We start from the raw sequence: 21348 nt of genomic DNA, 5'->3' as shown, positions 1-21348 counted from the left end.
AAACAGGGGCACAAGGGAGAGAAACAGGGGTACAAGGGGGACAAACCGGGTGGACGTGGGGATCAAACCCCAGTCTCCAGGATTGTACATATGTCAAGAACCAGAAATATTACCACACAACCACAGGCTCTGCATGACATGCCTCCTCCTTTTTCTAACTTCCTCTCTTTCTTCCCTTCTTTTCTCACAGTTGTATTCCAGAGGCCCACCTTGGAAGTTAGAGGAGAGGCTCCGCCCCATCACCATGATGGCAACGTTGCCGCGGTACGCCACCCCCATGTCTGTGCCTGGCATGTTGCTCCTCCCCCTGCTCCTGCTGCTCCTCCCCATCGCGCTGTCCCAGAAACCCCTGCTTCTCTCCCCACCCGACCCCACGCCCGCCCCCCTGTACCTTTCCCGGCCGGAGTGCACCCGGAGAGAGCACCCTGTGGTCACCTTCCAAGGTAAGTCGTACTGGACACAATACTCATTACAGGACACGCATTTCTGGACATGGCTATTTATTCACATCCACACTGAAGGTCTCTTCTCTCACTACTGAATACAAACTGGAATATATAAGCAATAAGGCCCGAGGGGGTGTGGTATATGGCTAATATACCACGGCTAAGGACTGTTCTTATGAACAACGCAACGAGCCCTTAGCCGTGGTATATTGGTCATATACCACATACACCCCCCCCCCGAGGTGCCTTATTGCTATTATAAACTGGTTACAAATGTAATTAGAGCAGTAAAAATACATGGTTTGTCATACCCGTTGTATACGGTCTAATATACCACGACTGTCAGCCAATCAGCATTCAGGGCTAGAACCCATCCTCCATGGGTTCTATAACCATAAGGACTTGGGACGATCTCACCTTTACATTCCAAGTGTTTTAAATGTCTGAGGGGGTGTTGGCCAAATGTGTTAGAAATGATTATTAGAATTACAGTCTAAATGGTTTCTCTAGGCTCTTCTTCTTGAACAAAAGTTTGGATGAAATTGTGTGACCTAAGAATGTTTTACCAAAGGGAAGAGTGTGAAACTGTACACCCATTATGATTCAATTATTGCAGACTCCAAGCCTAACAGGTTAGAGTGAGGAGCACCCCTTGTACAGACAGGTTTTAAATCTCTCATATGACACTATACAGAGAGACAGAGAGATGCTTTATGTTGATGCCAGACCCATTTGACAGAAACATCAGTCTTACAGGGAGATAAACACTTTCCATTTCCATCTGTCTGTCTGCCAGCTTCAATAATTCCAAACATTGCATGGTTCACACACACACACATACACACAAATCTGGACTGAGAGAACGTTGCGTACAGTGATACCCTCCTATCTGCTCTGTTTATCTATGTAGTGGGGCATGAAACAAGGTGTTCTCCATAGTGAGAAATGTAAAAGATAATTTTGTTTAGACCAGAGAGAGAGAGAGAGAGAGAGAGAGAGAGAGAGAGAGAGAGAGAGAGGTCATAGATATACTGGACATGCAGAGTGAAGGAGGGAGGATGAACATTGAAATTGCTGTATTTATTTCAGGACAAGCAAGTGTTTTTGTTAGTTTTTCCAAGGGCCATGACAAGATAGATTGGTGAAGAAATTCTGCTCAGTTTGGGGAAATAAAGTAAGAAAATAAAGAAATAGTGAAGTGATAGCTAGAGGGTTTCTTTTTTATCAGAGATATGCCCAAACCTCTAAAAGCAATGGGTCATATGAACATTTCCTGGGGCCCCGCCTGCTTTTTATTGCAGGGCACCATTCTGATGGCATTTCTTTAGGGGCCAGTTTATCAATGTCATCATGAGGTCCTCCACGGTCCAGGAAGAGGGCTGGAAGCAAAGGAGGACGCTTTTTTGCATCACAAAAAAACAAAGCCTATACGATTCACTCATTGATTTCAAATGATAAAATGTTCCATTTACATCAAATTTGAAAAGTAGAAAAACAACAGGGAATATAGTTGAGACTATTTAATGTCAACATTTCAGCACAATGCCATTCTCAAGACTTTCTCAATATCTGGAATGTTAAAACCTTTCTGTGATAGGGGGCAGTATTTTCACGTCCGGATGTAAAGCATGCCCAAAGTGAACTGCCTGCTACTCAGGCCCAGAAGCTAGGATATGCATATAATTAGTAGATTTGGATAGAAAACACTCTGAAGTTTCTGAAACTGTTAGAATAATGTCTGTGAGTATAACAGAACTGATTTGCCAGGCGAAACCCCGAGCACAATCCATCCAGGGAAATTTATTTTTGAGGTCATTGTGTTTTCCAATAGTTTTCTATGGGAGACCTGATTTATTAGGGCCCAGATTGCAATTCCTATGGTTTCCACTAGATGTCAACAGTCTTTAGAAATTGTTCGATGTTTTTCTTTTGAGAAATGAAGAAGTAGGGCTGTTCTTTGTAGGTGTCACTCTGGAGCACACTTCACGTTGTTTTTATCCGGTATTAGAAACAGTTTATTCCATCTTAAATTTGATCATTTATTTACATTTTAGGATACCTGAGTTTGGATTAGGAACGTTGTTTGAAATGTTTGGACCAAGTTTACAGGTAACTTATTAGATACTTTGTAGTCATGTTGGAACCGGTGTGTTTCTGAATCAAATGCGCCAAATTAATGGACATTTTGGGGATATAAAGAAGGAATTTATCAAACAAAACGACCATTCATTGTGTCACTGAGACATTTGAGATTGCAAAAAGAAGAAGATCTTCAAAGGTAAGACATTTATTATATGGCTATTTCTGACTTTTGTGTTGAACCTGCCTGGTTGAAAAATGATTTTCATGTGTTTGTATGCGGGGCACTGTCCTCAGATAATCACATGGTCTGCTTTTGCCTTAAAGCCTTTTTGAAATCTGACACAGCGGCTGGATTAACAAGAAGTTACGCTTTATTTTGATGTATTACACTTATATTTTCGTGAATGTTGAATATTGATATTTCCGTAGTTTGAAATTGGCGCGCTGCAATTTCACTGGATGTTGTCAAATCAATCCCGCTAACGGGATTCGAGCGGGATTCGCGCTTAAGGGATCCATATTAACCCACTGGGCAAAAACTGATTGAATTAATGTTATTTCCCTAAAGAAAAAATAAACGATGTGATGACATTGATCAACGTGAAAAACAGATTGGATTTGTAGTCATCAACATAAGGGAATTATGTATTTTTTTCACGCACATTTGACCTAAATCCAATTTCATGGTGAAATGTTTTGTTGATTTAATGGTGGATTCACATTAGTTGACAACTCAGCCAATTGTAAATAAAAAAAACAGACTAATGTTTGTGCCTAGTGGGAAGTTGGCTGGATCAAAAATATCCTTCATCCTTTCACTCAGCGTCATTCATACATAGCTACACTATACAGTTGAAGTCGGAAGTTTACATACACTTAGGTTGGAGTCATTAAAACTTGTTTTTCAACAACTCCACAAATTTCTTGTTAACAAACTATAGTTTTGGCAAGTTGGTTAAGACATCTACTTTGTGCATGACACAAGTAATTGTTCCAACAATTGTTTACAGACAGATTATTTAACTTATAATTCACTGTATGACAATTCCAGTGGGTCAGAAGATTACATACACTAAGTTGACTGTGCTTTTAAACAGCTTAGAAAATTCCAGAAAATGGTGTCATGGCTTTAGAAGGTTCTGATAGGCTAATTCGCATAATTTGAGTCAATTGGAGGTGTACCTGTGGATGTATTTCAAGGCCTACCTTCAAACTCAGTGCCTCTTTGCTTGTCATGGGAAAATCAAAAGAAATCAGCCAAGACTTCAGAAAAAAAATTGTAGACCTCCACAAGTCTGGTTCAACCTTGGGAGCAATTTCCAAATGCCTGAAGGTACCACGTTCATCTTTACAAACAATAGTAAGCAAGTATAAACACCATGGTACCATGCAGCCATCATACTGCTCAAGAAAGAGACGCGTTATGTCTCCTAGAGATGAACGTACTTTGGTGTGAAAAGTGCAAATCAATCCCAGAACAACAGCAAAGGACCTTGTGAAGATGCTGGAGGAAACAGGTACAAAAGTATCTATATCCACAGTAAAACGAGTCCTATGTCGACATAACCTGAAAGGCCGCTCAGCAAGGAAGAAGCCACTGCTCCAAAACCGCCATAAAAAAGAGAGACTACGGTTTGCAAATGCACATGGGGACGAAGATTGTACTTTTTGGAGAAATGTCCTCTGGTCTGATGAAACAAAAATAGAACTGTTTGGCCATAATGACCATCGTTATGTTTGGAGGAAAAAGGGGGAGGCTTGCAAGCCGAAGAACACCATCCCGACCGTGAAGCACGGGGGTGGCAGCATCATGTTGTGGGAGTGCTTTGCTGCAGGAGGGACTGGTGCACTTCACAAAATAAATGGCATCATGAGGTAGGACAAATATGTGGATATATTGAAGCAACATCTCAAGACATCAGTCAGGAAGTTCAAGCTTGGTCGCAAATGGGTCTTCCAAATGGACAATGACCCCAAGCATACTTCCAAAGTTGGGGCAAAATGGCTTAAGGACAACAAAGTCAAGGTATAGGAGTGGCCATCACAAAGCCCTGACCTCAATCCCTTAGAAAATTTGTGGGCAGAAGTGAAAAAGCAGGTGCGAGCAAGGAAGCCTACAAACCTGACTCAGTTACACAAGCTCTGACAGGAGGAATGGGCCAAAATTCACCCAACTTATTGTGGGAAGCTTGTGGAAGGCTACCCGAAAAGTTTGACCCAAGTGAAATAATTTTAAGGCAATGCTACCAAATACTAATTGAGTGTATGTAAACTTCTGACCCACTGGGAATGTGATGAAAGAAATTAAAGCTTAAATAAATCATTCTCTCTACTATTATTCTGACATTTCACATTCTTAAAATAAAGTGGTGATCCTAACTAACCTAAAACAGGGAATTTCTATTCTGATTAAATGTCAGGAATTGTGAAAAACTGAGTTTAAATGTATTTGGCTAAGGTGTATGTAAACCTCCGACTTCAACTGTATATAGATAAGTATGTGGACTCCCCTTCAAATCAGTGCATTTGGCTATTTCAGCCACACCTGTTGCTGACAGGTGTATAAAACTGAGCACACAGCCATGAAATCTCCATAGAAAAACATTGGCAGCAGAATGGCCTTACTGAAGAGCTCAGTGACTTTCAACGTGGCACTGTCATAGGATGCTACCTTTCCAACAAGTCAGTTCGTCAAATTTCTCCCCTTCTAGAGCTGCCCCGGTCAACTGCATAAACATTGTCTGTCCTCAGTTGCAACACTCCCTATGGAGTTCCAAACTGCCTCTGGAAGCAACATCATCACAAGAACTGTTCGTCTGGAGCTTCGTGGAATGGGTTTTCATGGCCGAGCAGCTGATAACACAAGCCTAAGATCCCCATGCGCAATGCCAAGCGTCGGCTGGAGTGGTGTAAAGCTCGTCACCATTGGACTCTGGAGCAGTGAAAACGCATCCTCTGGAGTGATGAATCACACTTCACCATCTGGCAGTCCGACGGACGAATCTGGGTTTGGAGGATGCCAGGAGAATGCTACATTCCTTAATGCATAGTGTCAACTGTAAAGATTGGTGGAGGAGGAATAATGGTCTGGGGCTGTTTTTCATGGTTCGGGCTAGGCTTCTTAGTTCCAGTGAAGAGAAATCTTAACGCTACAGTATACAATGACATTCTAGACGGTTCTGTGCTTCCAACTTTGGGGCAACAGTTTGGGGAAGGCCATTTTCTGTTTCAGCATGACAATGCCCCCGTGCACAAAGCGAGGTCCATACAGAAATGGTTTGTCGAGATCGTTGTGGAAGAACTTGACTGCCCTGCACAGAGCCCTGACCTCAACCCCATCGAACACCTTTTGGATGAATTGGAACGCCGACTGCAAGCCAGGCCTAATCACCCAAAATCAATGCCCGACCTTACTAAAGCTCTTGTGGCTGAATGGAAGCAAGTCCCCGCAGCAATGTTCCAACATCTAGTGGAAAGCTTTCTCAGAAGAGTGGAAGCTGTTATGGCAGAACAGGGGGGACCAACTCTATATCAATGCCCATGATTTTGGAATGAGATGTTTGACAAGCAGTTGTCCACATACTTTTGGTCATGTAGTGTACCTTCAGACTGTGTTTACAGCTACACTACCAGATAATCCTTAGACTGCTGTCAGTGCTGCCTACTGCACATCAAAGGCATACAGTACCCACTTTAGAATGGCTCTATGGAGAGCAGACGGCCTATTTGCTTAGTATAGCTGGCATTATACACTTTATGTGGAAGCAGCAGCTATAGAAACCCCGGAACAATGAAGGTGTCAGCCTGAACCTGAGATTAGTCCCAGTGATTGATGAGCGTATCGAAGAGTGGTGGAGCGGTCACTGAGCCCAGTCACCTGGTGGAGGGCCGTGGTGGGGCTTACTGCAGGGCCCTTTTCATCTGACAGGGGTGGTGTGTGTGTAGGGGGGGTGTCAGGGTTAGTGGTATGTGTGAGTGTGTGTGTGTGGAGGGGAGTGTTAGAGTTAGTTGTGTGTGTGTGTGTGTGTGTGTGTGTGTGTGTGTGTGTGTGTGTGTGTGTGTGTGTGTGTGTGTGTGCATGTGTGTGTGTGTGTGTGTGTGTGTAGGGAGGGGGGTGTTAAGGTTAGTGGTGTGTGTGTGTGTGTGGAGGGGGTTGTTTATGTTAGTGGTGTGTGTGTGTATGTGGAGGGGGGGTGTTTATGTTAGTGGTGTGTGTGTGTATGTGGAGGGGGGTGTTTATGTTAGTGGTGTGTGTGTGTGTGTGTATGTGTAGGGGGGTGTTTATGTTAGTGGTGTGTGTGTGTATGTGGAGGGGGGTGTTTATGTTAGTGGTGTGTGTGTGTATGTGTAGGGGGTGTTAGGGTTAGTGGTATGTATGTGTGTGTGTTTGTGGAGGGTATTGTTTATGTTAGTGGTGTGTGTGTGTATGTGGAGGGGGTTGTTTATGTTAGTGGTGTGTGTGTGTATGTGGAGGGGGGTGTTAGGTTTAGTGGTATGCATGTGTGTTTGTGTTTGTGGAGGGTAGTGCTAGTTGTGTGTGTGTGTGTGTGTGTGTGTGTGTGTGTGTGTGTGTTGTGTGTGTGTGTGTGTGTGTGTGTGTGTTGTGAGGGGTTGTTAGGGTTAGTGGTGTGTGTGTGTGTGTGTGTGTGTGTGTGTGTGTGTGTGTGTGTGTGTGTGTGTGTGTGTGTGTGTGTGTGTGTGTGTGTGTAGGGGGGTTGTTAGGGTTAGTGGTGTGTGTGTGGAGGGGGGTGTTAGGGATAGTGGTATGTGTGTGTGTGTGTGTCTATGGAGGGGGGTGTTCGAGTTAGTGGTGTGTGTGTGTGTGTGTGTGTGTGTGTGTGTGTGTGTGTGTGTGTGTGTGTGTGTGTGTGTGTGTGTGTGTGTGTGTGTGTGTGTGTGTGTGTGTGTGTGTGTGTGTGAGATCAGGGAGAAGAGATCAGGATCAGTGGGCTCCTTCCTGGCCTCTCTAGCCGCTGAAGCACTTCACTGGAGCATTTAGGGGCCCTATCCCCATTTAGGGGCCCTATCCCCATTTACGGGCCCTATCCCCATCCTCCCTTTCGGGTCTTAAGATGTTCCGGTGGAGGTGGTGGTGGGATCACCACTATACCTTGATAGGAGGCCCCTCCATTTTTAACAGGCTAAAACGGACCTTGTGGTAGTGAGGCCCCTCCAACTGGGCATTGATATAATTTCTACGTCTATTTTTGATTTACATTTGGTTGAGATGTCAACTATTGTGAATTCAATGTGAAATCAACAACACATTTCACAGTTTTATTTGATTTAGGTTAAACCTCTTGCATCTAGACGTTCTGCTAGAGGAACGCCTCACCAATATCCAATGGTAGAGCGTGGCGCGAAATACAAAAACCTTAAAAATGCTAGAACTTCAATTTCTCAAACATATGACTATTTTACACCATTTGAAAGATAAGACTCTCGTTAATCCAACCACATTGTCCGATTTCAAAAAGGCTTTACAGCGAAAGCAAAACATTAGATTATGTCAGGAGAGTACCCAGCCAAAAATAATCACACAGCCATTTTCAAAGCAAGCATATATGTCACAAAAACCCAAACCACAGCTAAATGCAGCACTAACCTTTGATGATCTTCATCAGATGACACTCCTAGGACATTATGTTATACAATACATGCATGTTTTGTTCAATCAAGTTCATATTTATATCAAAAAACTGCTTTTTACATTAGCATGTGATGTTCAGAACTAGCATACCCACCGAAAACTTCCGGTGAATTTACTAAATTACTCATCATAAATGTTGACAAAATACATAACAATTATTTTAAGAATTATAGAATACAGAACAACTCCTTTATGCAATCGCATGTCAGATTTTAAAATAGCTTTTCGGCGAAAGCACATTTTGCAATATTCTGAGTACATAGCTCAGCCATCACAGGCTAGCTATTCAGACACCCGCCAACTTCAGGGCTCACTAAACTCAGAATTACTATTAGAAAAATTGGATTACCTTTGCTGTTCTTCATCAGAATGCACTCCCAGGACTTCTACTTCAACAACAAATGTTGTTTTGGTTCCAAATAATCCATATTTATATCCAAATACCTCCGTTTTGTTTGTGCGTTCAGGTCACTATCCAAAGGGTAACACGCGAGCGCATTTCGTGACAAAGAATTTCAAAATGTTCCTTTACCGTATTTAGAAGCATGTCAAACGCTGTTTAAAATCAATTTTTATGGTATTTTTCTCATAAAATAGCGATAACATTCCAACTGGACAACGTTGCATTCATTCAAAGAGGGAAAGAAAAAAATGGCGAGGTCTCGTGAATGCGCATCTCCAGTCTCTCTGCCACCAGGCAGTCCACTGACAAACTGAGCTGCTGTTAGACAGGAGACGCGTCAATCCGGTTTCTGAAGGCTTTAGAGAGCCAATGGAAGCCTTAGAAAGTGTCACGTAACAGCACAGATACTGTAATTTCGATAGAGATGCAACAGAAGGACTACAAATTGTCAGACAGGCCACTTCCTGCTTGGAATCTTCTCAGGTTTTTGCCTGCCATATGAGTTCTGAAATACTCACAGACACCATTCAAACAGTTTTAGAAACTTTAGAATGTTTTCTATCCAAATCTATCCAAATCAAATCTTGTTTCTGGGCAATAGTAGTAACCAGTTTAAATCGGGTACGTTTTTTATCCGTCCGTGAAAATACTGCCCCCTATCCCAGACAGGTTAAAAACAGGGTAAAAAAAAAAGAAAAAGACTATTCAATCAGTTTTCCATTTTGATTCAACATCATCAGATTGAATTTTTGTTGTTGAAATGACGTGTAAAACAACGTTGATGCAGCCAGTTTTTTCCTAGTGGGCTGACTGTAGAGAGGAAAGGTCACAGTCACTGTGCAGTAATATGCTTTTGGAGGACTGGACACGTCACTGAGTTGTTGTTGGCCAAAGTCATGGTGATCATTATCACAGTCCAGGTGTGGGAGAGAGAAACTGGATAAGGCTCTGTGACTGGGTCATTATCACCTCTGTCCCAGTGGCCAGTATCACATCTCCTATCCTAATCTATCCATCCGACCAGGCCTGTAGGAGGGATAATCTAGCCTAGAAGAGGAGTGCCAGAGTATCAGTCCAGAATCACCTCCTCTCACATTCCTTCCAGAGATCAGAGGAGAAATATCACCTTGAGAGGCACGCAACCTCCATTCCTCCATCCATGTGGGCTGATCTCTCCTCTGAGCCTCCTGCTGATAGACTAGCCTGGTCTCAGATCAGCTTGTGATGCCTTGCTAATTCCTATGGCCATTGTCATGCCATGCTCATAGGAGTTGGCTATACAGCACAAACAGATTTGGGACCAGGCTAGCCCTGACCATTGTTAGGCTGTGTCTGAAATGGCACCCTACTCCCTAGTGTCTGGTCAACAATTGGGCACTGCATAGGGAATAGAGAACCATTTCAGACATAGACCTAGTATGTCTGAACACGCACTACACCATGGTCAGACTCAGGCTTGATTCACTACACTGTGGTCAGACCCAGGCTTGAGTCACTACACTGTGGTCAGACTCAGGCTTGATTCACTACACTGTGGTCAGACTCAGGCTTGAGTCACTACACCGTGGTCAGACTCAGGCTTGAGTCACTACACTGTGGTCAGACCCAGGCTTGAGTCACTACACTGTGGTCAGACTCAGAATTGAGTCACTACACCATGGTCAGATTCAGCTTGATTCACTACACCGTGGTCAGACTCAGGATAGATTCACTACACCAGGTATTCCCAGGCTGGGGTATGCAATGCCGTTGGGGGTATGCCAAATAAAAATGTGATTCACAGTTAAGATAAAAAATAAATAATAATAATTTATTTTGTAAATGTTTTTCTTCTTCGCATTTTCGAACAGTCCATTTATATTTTCCAACAGGGCTATACATTTGGGTGAGGTTTTTTTATCTCCTGAGTAGCCTCGTTTCACTGCCAAAAATACAATTAAACCATCTAGTGTTCAGCGAAATAACAACACAATGTCAAATACAGGTAGCCTAGTCAAATAATTAATATCCAATCACATTAACCGTTACTCTCTCGTGGGAATTCCACTAACGGTCCATATGTAGCCAAACGTAGCTGCTGCTCATGTTGATATCTGTACTGATGGCGCAAAAGCCATGACAGGGAGACATAGTGGAGTGGTAACGAGTGTGCAAGCAGTTGCTCCTGACGCCACTTGGGTACACTGCAGAATCCACCGAGAGGCTCTTGCTGCCAAGGGAATGCCTGACAGCTTGAAAGACATTTGGACACTACAGTGAAAATGGTTAACTTTGTTAAAGGAAGGCCCCTGAACTTTCATGTATTTTCTGCACTATACAATGATATGGGGAGCAACCATGTAACGCTTTTACAACATACAGAAGTGCGCTGGTTATCAAGGGGCAAAGTATTGACACGTTTTTTTTTAAATTGATAGATGTACTTAAAGTTTTCTTTACTGACCATAATTTTCACTTGTCTGACGGCTTGCATGATGACGAGTTTCTCACACGACTGGCCTATCTGGGTGATGTTTTTTCTCGCTTGAATGATCTGAATCTAGGATTACAGGGACTCTCCGCAACTATATTCAATGTGCGGGACAGAATTGAGGCTATGATTAAGAAGTTGGAGCTCTTCTTCATCTGCATTAACAAGGACAACACACAGGCCTTTCCATCATTGTATGATTTTTTGTGTGCAAATTAACTCAAGTTTACGGACAATGTCAAATGTGATATAGCGGATCGCCTGAGCGAGTTGGGTGCACAATTACGCAGGTACTTTCCTGAAACGGATGACTCAAACAACTGGATTCATTATCCCTTTAATGCCCTGCCTCCAGTCCACTTACCGATATCTGAACAAGAGCCTCATCGAAATTGCAACAAGCGGTTCTGTGAAAATTGAATTTAATCAGAAGCCACCGCTAGATTTCTGGATTGGGTTGCGCTCAGAGTATCCTGCTTTGGAAAATCGCGCTGTTAAGACACTGATGCCCTCTGCAACCACATACCTATGTGAGAGTGGATTCTTGGCCCTCACTGGCATGAAAAGTAAATACAGGCACAGACTGTGTATGGAAAATGATTTAAGACTGAGACTCTCTCCAATACAACCCAACATTGCAGACCTATGTGCATCCTTTCATGCACACTCTTCTCATTAACCTGTGGTGAGTTATTCACAATTTTCGATGAACAAGTAAGGTTTTATATGTAAGATGGTTAAATAAAGAGCAAAATTATTGATTATTATTATATTATTATTTGTGCCCTGGTCCTAGAAGAGCTCTTTGTCACTTCCCACGAGCCGGGTTGTGACAAAAACTCACACTCATTCTTATGTTTAATAAATGTATCGTATAGTGTGTGTGTGTGGAGTGATTCACGACACTATGGTCAGACTCAGGGGATTGATTTACTACACCATGGTCAGACTCAGGTTTGATTCACTACACCATGGTCAGACTCAGGATTGATTCACTACACCATGGTCAGACTCAGGGTTGATTCACTACACCATGGTCAGACTCAGGTTTGATTCACTACACCATGGTCAGACTCAGGGGATTGATTCACTACACCATGGTCAGACTCAAGTTTGATTCACTACACCATGGTCAGACTCAGGCTTGATTCACTACACCATGGTCAGACTCAGGGTTGATTCACTGCACCATGGTCAGACTCAGGGTTGATTTACTACACCATGGTCAGACTCAGGATTGATTAACTACACCATGGTCAGACTCAGAATTGATTAACTACACCATTGTCAGAGACAGGGTTGATTCACTACACAATGGTCAGACTCAGGTTTGATTCACTACACCATGGTCAGACTCAGGTTTGATTCACTACACCATGGTCAGACTCAAAATTGATTCAGCCCATGTGCAGCATGGCCCTGTTATCCATCCTGACCACAACTCCACCCACAGAGAAAATTGCAACTATTACAGGTTGGTTACCATGGTAATGGAAAGCAACAAGCTGCATTTGACTGCTATGGGTCCATTTCAGAGAGCAGTTGACCTGAAACCCACTGAGCTAACTGTACAATTCAGAGCAACTTGACCACTGAAATGATGATATCCACTGAGGTAGTGTGTAGTTTAGGAAATTAAGTAGTGTGTGTGGGTTGATATGTAAGAGGAGGCATTTTAGATTGCATATTTTCCTCTCAGAGGAATCTGCACTCTTAATAAAGCCAGGTCACCAGCTTCGTAATCTCAGTGAACCAAGTTGTATAGCCATCTTCCCTCTCTTCCTCCTTCCTCTTCTCTCTACCTCCCTACCCACCTTTTCCTTCCCTCCCTCCCTCCCTCCCTCCCTCCCTCCCTCCCTCCCTCCCTCCCTCCCTCCCTCCCTCCCTCCCTCCCTCCCTCCCTCCCTCCCTCCTCTTCTCTTCTCTTCTCTCCAGCTCCCTACTCACCTCTCCTCTCCTCTCTTCCTCCCTCCTCTTCTCTCCAGCTTCCTACCCTCCTCTCCTCTCCTCTCTTCCTACCACCTCTTCCTCCCTCCTCTTCCTACCACCTCTTCCACCCTCCTCTTCTCTCCACCTCCCCTGTCCGTTCCCTCTCCTCCTACCACCTCTTCCTCCCTCCTCTTCTCTCCACCTCCCCTGTCCTTTCCCTCTCTCCCTCCTCTTCTCTCCTCCACCCTACCCACCTCTCCTGTCTTCTCTCCTCTCCTGTCCTCTACTGTCCTGTCCTCTCCTGTCCTCTCCTCTCCAGTCCTGTCTGCTCAACCCAAAGTTGTGGACAGTGGATTGTTTAGTCTGCTCGGGCAGGATTATCTCGCTATCTGCTCTCGTCCGGATAATGACGCTGTCATTTAAGCCGTGTCGCCGCCCAAAGGGCCTCTTGAGAGAGAGATAGAGAGAGGTGTTCACTGTTCTCCAAGCCGATGATAACTGATAGAAAAGGGAGGTGTGAAAGTTTGAGCCCCCAGTGTGTGATTTTACTGGTCCTGATTGTCCTGTGATATCAGAGGCTGGCGGTGGATGGATCCATCAGTTACTGTGTTGAATGTTTCTCTGTCTCTTCAATTCTCCTCAGAATGTCGATTAACAGGCTGCTAGCGGGGATGCTGCTGTGGTTAACATGCTGCTAGTAGGGATGCTGCTGTGGTTAACAAACTGCTAGCGGGGATGCTGCTGTGGTTAACAGGCTGCTAGCGGGGATGCTGCTATGGTTAACATGCTGCTAGTAGGGATGCTGCTGTGGTTAACAGACTGCTAGCGGGGATGCTGGTGTAGTTAACAGGCTGCTAGTAGGGATGCTGCTGTGGTTAACAGACTGCTAGTGGGATGCTGCTGTGGTTAACAGGCTGCTAGTGGGGATGCTGCTGTGGTTAACAGGCTGCTAGCGGGGATGCTGCTGTGGTTAACAGGCTGCTAGTAGGGATGCTGCTGTGGTTAACAGGCTGCTAGTAGGGATGCTGCTGTGGTTAACAGGCTGCTAGTAGGGATGCTGCTGTGGTTAACAGGCTGCTAGTAGGAATGCTGCTGTGGTTATCAGGCTGCTAGTGGGGATGCTGCTGTGGTTAACAGGCTGCTAGTAGGAATGCTGCTGTGGTTAACAGGCTGCTAGCGGGGATGCTGCTGTGGTTAACAGGCTGCTAGTAGGGATGCTGCTGTGGTTAACATGCTGCTAGGAGGGATGCTGCTGTGGTTAACAGACTGCTAGCGGGGATGCTGCTGTGGTTAACAGACTGCTAGCGGGGATGCTGCTGTGGTTAACAGGCTGCTAGTAGGAATGCTGCTGTGGTTAACAGACTGCTAGCGGGGATGCTGCTGTGGTTAACAGGCTGCTAGCGGGGATGCTGCTGTGGTTAACAGACTGCTAGTGGGGATGCTGCTGTGGTTAACAGGCTGCTAGTGGGGATGCTGCTGTGGTTAACAGGCTGCTAGTAGGGATGCTGCTGGGCCTGCATGACTCTGATCCACTGATGGGCTATCACAAGGAGGAAGGAGGAAATGGAGGAGGAAGGAGGAAATGAGTGTATGGAGGGGAAAAAGTTTGGGCTTTATTGCCACTTTGGTTGAGTTGAAGGTAGTGGGAGCTACCTCTCTCTCTCTCTCTACACCCACCACCACTACCACCACACACACACACCCTCTCCCTGCCAAATTGCTAGCTGCCCTGGATGTTTTCTGAGAAGATACCTCCTTTCAAGTTTCTGCCTGGCTGGCTGCTTGGCCTACCGATTACCCCTCTGGTCCTGAGTGTGTCCTCCTAGACCTGTGTATGTTGTCAGTGCAGTCCAGCCCTCTCTCTCCCCCCTCTGCAGTGGTTCCGACAGACACCGTGTCCCTTTTCTCCATTATCCCTGCTCATTCTGGAGGAGGGATGTGCTTCACTGAGGCATAGCAGCCCTCTATTCTCCAGCAACACCCCCCCCACAACACACACACACACACACACCAAAACAAACCACATGAAAATCCAAGGGAAATCCACCAAGCAAGGGGAAGAGAGGAGAAGAGGGGGAGACAAAACAAAATAACATTTTTTTTTGTGGAATTTTGGATAAGCTGAAGCAATCTGCTGTGTCTGATAAAATCCTGGGGGCTCTGGAGAGAATGAGGGAGGGGAGGGAGAGAAAGAGAGGGAGAGAAGGACGGAGGAGAGAGAGAATAGGAGATGGGGAGAGCGAGAGAGAGAGCGAGAGCGCGAGACCCTGAGTTGGAGAAGAGAATGAGAATGGAAGATCATCTGGCAGAGCAGGAAGCATCTGATTCCTTCAGGCTTAAACTTTGTCTGGGACATTTGGATCATTGTTATTTCATGCAACAGATGCTGCGGCTTTCCTGATACACCACTGTTCATTGAATCTGTCCAAAGGGATGCTTTCTCAGTCCTACCATGTTAGTAGCCATGATAATAGTACCTAGTATGTGGTTAAACTGTCCATTCACTCAATCAGATATACATCAGTGAAATACAGTAGAATTTGTGTTAACAAGGCCCTGCCATCTAACCCTTATATTGTCTACACGGTAGCTATTTCACACGTTTGAGTCTGTGATGACAGACAGGTGCCTTCAACACAATATGTGTAATTCATAACTCATTTTCTAGTTAGCCCCTGAGGGGAGCAATCAACACCATGCTCAATTAAAATACTAATGAGAAAAAGCATTGTTGATATTTGTTTTCTGTTCTAACAAGAATGTACTGTAATTAAGTAAACAGTTCTACCCCCAGAAGCCAAACTATTTAAATTTTAGTCATTTAGCAGATGCTCTTATATAGAGCGACTTACAGGAGCAATTAGAGTCAAGTACCTTGCTCAAGGGCACATCGACAGATTTTCACCTAGTCAGCTCGGAGATTAGAACAGGCGACCTTTCGGTTACTGGTCTAACGCTCTTAAATGCTAGGCTGTCTGTTGCCCCTAAACTATAACATAAGATTCCAAATGTTAAATAAAGTTTCAAATCAATTCAAACTTTGTCACATGCAGCGAATACAAGAAGTGTAGACATTACCATGAAATTCTTACTTACAAGCCCTTAACCAACATTGCAGTTCAAGAATTAAGAAAATATTTACCAAATAGACTAAAGTAAATAATAATAAAAGTAACACAATAAGAATAACAATAATGAGGCTATATACAGGGGGTACTGGTACCGAGTCAGTGTGTGGGGGGTACAGGTTAGTTGAGGTAATTTGTACATGTAGGTAGGGGTGAAGTGACTATGCATAGATAATAAACAGTGAGTAGCAGCAGTGTACAAAAGGGAGGGGGGGTCGATGTAAATAGTCTGTGGTGATATTATTAATTGTTCAGCAGTCTTATGGCTTGGGGTAAAAGCTGGCGAGGAGCCTTTTGGTCCTAGACTTGGCGCTCCAGTATAGCTTGCTGCGCGGTAGCAGAGAAAACAGTCTGACTAGAGTCTCTGACAATTTGATGGGCTTTCCTCTGACACCGCCTATTATATAGGTCCTGGATTGCAGAAAGCTTGGCCCCAGTGATGTACTGGGCCGTACGCACTACCCTCTGTAGCGCCTTACGGTCAGATGCCGAGCAGTTGCCATACCAGGCGGTGATGCAACTGGTCAGGATGCTCTCGATGGTGCAGCTGTAGAACCTTTTGAGGATCTGTGGACCCATGCCAAATCTTTTCAGTCTCCTGAGGGGAAAAGGTTTTGTCGTGCCCTCTTCACGACTGTCTTAGTATGTTTGGACCATGATAGTTCATTGGTGATGTGGACACCAAGGAACTTGAAAAACTTGTGACCCGCTCCACTACAGCCCTGTCGATGTTAATGGGGGCCTGCTCGGCCCGCCTTTTCCTGGAGTCCACGATCAGCTCCTTTGTCTTGCTCACATTGAGGGAGAAGTTGTTGTCATGACACCACACTGACAGTTCTCTGACCTCCTCCCTATAGGCCGTCTCATCTTTGTCAGTGATCAGGCCTACCACTGTTGTGTCATCAGCAGACTTAATGACAGTGTTGGAGTCGTGTTTGGCCACGCAGTCGTGGGTGAACAGGGAGTACAGGAGGGCACTAAGTACACACCCCTGAGGGGTCACAGTGTTAAGGATCAGCGTGGTGGATGTGTTGTTACCTACCCATTACCACCTGGGGGCGGCCAGTCAGGAAGTCCAGGATCCAGTTGCAGAGGGAGGTGTTTAGTCCCAGGGTCCTTAGCTTAGTGATGAACTTCGTGGGCACTATGGTGTTGAACGCTGAGCTGTAGTCAATGAACAGCATTCTCACACAGGTGTTCCTTTTGTCCAGGATGGAAAGGGCAGTGTGGAGTGCGATTGAGATTGTGTCATCTGTGGTTCTGTTGGGGTGGTATGCGAATTGGAGTGGGTCTAGGGTGTCCGGGAGGATGCTGTTGATGTGAGCCATGACCAGCCTTTCAAAGCACTTCATGGCTACCAACATGAGTGGTACGGGGCGGTAATCATTTAGACAGGTTACCTTCGCTTCCTTGGGCACAGGGACTATGGTGGTCTGCTTGAAACATGTAGGTATTATAGACTCGGTCAGGGAGAGGTTGAAAATGTCAGTGAAGACACTTGACAGTTGGTCCGCGCAGGCTTTGAGTACACGTCCTGGTAATCCGTCTGGCCCAGCGGCTTTGTGAATGTTGACAAATGTCTGGTAGGCTCGCATCACTGGGCAGCTTGCGTCTGGGTTTCCCTTTGTAGTCCGTAATAGTTTTCAAGCCCTGCCACATCCGACGAGCATCAGAGCCGGTGTAGCAGGATTCAATCTTAATCCTGTATTGAAGCTTTGCTTGTTTGATGGTTCGTCTGAGGGCATAGCAGGATTTCTTATAAGCGTCCGGATTAGTCTCCCGCTTCTTGAAAGCGGCAGCTCTAGCCTTTAGCTCAATGCGGATGTGGCTTCTGGTTGGGATATGAATGTACGGTCACTGTGGGGACAACATCGTCAATGCATTTATTGATGAAGCTGTTTAGATTCCAAGGTCATCGGACCGACCCCTAGGTCAACTGCCCGTGGTTTGTTATGGTTTGTTTTGCATTTAGGGATTTAAACATCAACAAACGGCATTAACTAACTGATGAGGCCTGAGCAGAACTGAGAGAAAACATCCTCATCTCTCTCTCATTCTAATTAAACTGGGGTGATTTGATTTGAATCCTGAAAAGATGAGTTGTCTATAATCTCCTATTATATATTCATTAAAAAGCTTTGCACTCTGTTCTGCTACAGGGCCCTACCAGGTCCTGTCTTTCTGAAGGATATCTGGGGTCACACTAACACAACAGCCATCACAGAGTAGACCCCCTTCACTAGATAGGACTAGTCATCAGGATCAACAAATTGCATGCCTCTTAAACTGTGTTTCCATCAGAGCCGTGATGCCCATCTGATAGTAGCCATCTCAACAAGCTACCCTAAACACTTTAGTGGAATAGGTAAAGAGAGATTGTGGTAGCAGAACGATGGTATCTGTCTTTATCGGGTTGTCCTGTTCATGTCGTTTTAGCGTACAGACTAAAGGCATTCCATCAGATAGCATGAGATGATCAGATCTGGATGACTGTATGTGTGGCTGTGAGTTTGTGTTTCCTTTCCCTCAACGGTCTATCTTCTAATTTGGTGGGCTTTGGCTGTGTAAAATCAGTATTACCAAACTGCCTTTGTAGCTGCCAAGTCCTCCTGTGAGTAGCTAGTGTATTTGTGGCGAGACAGAGACACTACTTCTTATTTAATAGAGGCTCTCTCTGTAAGTCTTTTTAATTCTGTCAAGACGGGGATATAAAGGTTATGATTCATGTCCCATCGAGTGTCTAAGGCACTGTCCTCTCCCGCCAGCTCCGCTGGCTAATGCATTCATCTGTCGCTCCGCAGATCAGTGAACAAACGCAATAATCGTCCATCAACTGTAAATCCAGATATCACTGTAGAGGAGGGATTTCATATTTAGCCCCCCCCCCCCGTGTATGTGTGTCATTCAGATGACCCAGGGGTTATCAACACCCTCCTACACTTTTAGAGCGCAAACTGCTCCCAACACTACTCACACTGTTTCTCCTGGCACACCTGCAGGTACACACACAAGCACAGGCACACACGCATGTAGCATGTACTACACTCCAACTCCCCATCTCTCCTCACACGTTCAGCACGACACGACATACTCCCCCAGACATAGAGAAAGCATGCCAGGTAACACATGCTAGTTAGTTAGAGGCCCCTGGAGAACCACTTCACTTAACCACACGCTGATATGGCTGTTGCAATGTGTGACTGTTTTGACAGTATTTAGGGAATGTGATGTGTGGAGGTTGTTAAAGAGTCAGTTAACACCCTGATTGGCGTGTGTGTTTCCCCGATGAGACATGTGTGTTTCCCCGATGAGACATGTGTGTTTCCCCGATGAGACGTGTGTTTCCCCGATGAGACATGTGTGTTTCCCCGATGAGATGTGTGTTTCCCCGATGAGACGTGTGTTTCCCCGATGAGACATGTGTGTTTCCCCGATGAGACATGTGTGTTTCCCCGATGAGACATGTGTGTTTCCCCGATGAGACATGTGTGTTTCCCCGATGAGATGTGTGTTTCCCCGATGAGACGTGTGTTTCCCCGATGAGACGTGTGTTTCCCCGATGAGACATGTGTGTTTCCCCGATGAGACGTGTGTTTCCCCGATGAGACGTGTGTTTCCCCGATGAGACGTGTGTTTCCCTAATGAGACATGTGTGTTTCCCCGATGAGACATGTGTGTTTCCCCAATGAGACATGTGTTTCCCCGATGAGACATGTGTGTTTCCCGATGAGACGTTGTTCAAAGACGTGTGTTTCCCCAATGAGACGTGTGTTTCCCCGATGAGACGTGTGTGTTTCCCCAATGAGACATGTGTGTTTCCCCAATGAGACATGTGTGTTTCCCCGATGAGACATGTGTGTTTCCCCGATGAGACGTGTGTTTCCCCGATGAGACATGTGTGTTTCCCCGATGAGACATGTGTGTTTCCCCGATGAGACATGTGTTTCCCCGATGAGACATGTGTGTTTCCCCGATGAGACATGTGTGTTTCCCCGATGAGACATGTGTGTTTCCCCGATGAGACATGTGTGTTTCCCCGATGAGACATGTGTGTTTCCCCGATGAGATGCTGTACTGTAGATGTGGAAGCCTATTTCACTTCCCCAAATCCGTAAGATGAATCTAAGATAACTCAAGAAATCTGTAATTAATTGTGATGTTTTTTCTGAGGATATGTTAGTTGCCAATTTTACATCTAAGGTGTTTGGTGCAGTATTTCTCAAGTAAAAAAATGCAGGACATGTTGTCTTATGTAAACAAAGTCAGAGCTGCTGGGCAGGTCTGACTCACTGTCTATGCTATTGGATAGAGAGCAATCACCGCAGCTGTTCACCCCATGTTAGTGGGTAAATGGATCAAATCAAAACCCATCCTTCATTTACCCGTTGTGACGCAAGGATGTTCCAAACTCAGTTTCAGATGAGACTGACTTTATGACCAACATTTGCCTATTTACACTTTGTAGTTAATTGTGACACTGGAATAACGGTCTCTGACTCAATGCCAATAGGCTGTTTTCAAAGGGATTTGTTGCTTTTTAAAGGCAGTAGCTCTTTAAATAGCCAAGAGGCAAGATGCAAGACAAGCCCTTAAGCTCTGCTCTTATCTGTTCTGACTAAGAAGATATACTGTACAGTACAAATTCTCTGTTGCTGTCTGCACACCCCCACCAGTATAACTATGTTTCATCTAACACAGTTTAGGAGGTGTTTGCATGTGAGAAAAATGTCCCCTCTTCCCCCTCTCCCCCCCAGCTTCATACACATCCATTAATCACACAGTCTGACATGCAGATGTTTCCGCTCATTCAGTTTGTGTGTGTTTTCTAGATGAGCATGTCCCTGTACGAGACATTAAACAGCATAATTACACGTTCAACCTGAAAGGGACTGATGTTAGTTAGTGTGATGTTTGTTATATCCCTTTCATACTAAGACGTTTTTCTTCCAACTTTATCACACTGACACCTTTTTTCCTCCTTTTCTTTATACCTGAAAGATATAAGATATAAACGACCCATTAATAATTTCGGTAAAGGTTTGCCAACAGCTTAGTATGACATGTACTATGCTCTTAAACTTGTGATGGTTGCTAGTCAGCACCTGTTAACCATACTCCTGCCAGTTCTAAACTTTGCGAGGCATGTCACTGCACTGTTTTCTTAACCACAACTAGATGGATCCAGAAAGAATTACTGTGGGGGAAAAAATGACTGAAATATTGAAATATTGGAATAAAGT

General features: G+C 44.8%; 1 protein-coding gene across 7 annotated transcripts in view; it reads left to right on the top strand.

Moving 5' to 3' along the window:
- Window positions 1–21348, top strand: part of sema5ba (sema domain, seven thrombospondin repeats (type 1 and type 1-like), transmembrane domain (TM) and short cytoplasmic domain, (semaphorin) 5Ba) — a 325261-nt gene that overhangs the window by 124664 nt on the left and 179249 nt on the right. For all 7 annotated transcript variants that reach the window (XM_014165380.2, XM_014165378.2, XM_014165381.2 and 4 more), the window contains one exon: window positions 191–443. In XM_014165380.2, coding sequence (XP_014020855.1) covers window positions 245–443 — 199 coding nt within the window. In that variant the 5' untranslated portion in view covers window positions 191–244. The remainder of the gene's footprint in view (window positions 1–190; window positions 444–21348) is intronic.

Source organism: Salmo salar, chromosome ssa21 (genome assembly GCF_905237065.1).
Source record: "Salmo salar chromosome ssa21, Ssal_v3.1, whole genome shotgun sequence".
In the NCBI taxonomy this organism is placed as follows: domain Eukaryota; kingdom Metazoa; phylum Chordata; class Actinopteri; order Salmoniformes; family Salmonidae; genus Salmo; species Salmo salar.
The sequence above is the reverse complement of the archived record's forward strand: the minus strand, read 5'-3'. Positions and strand labels throughout refer to the sequence as shown.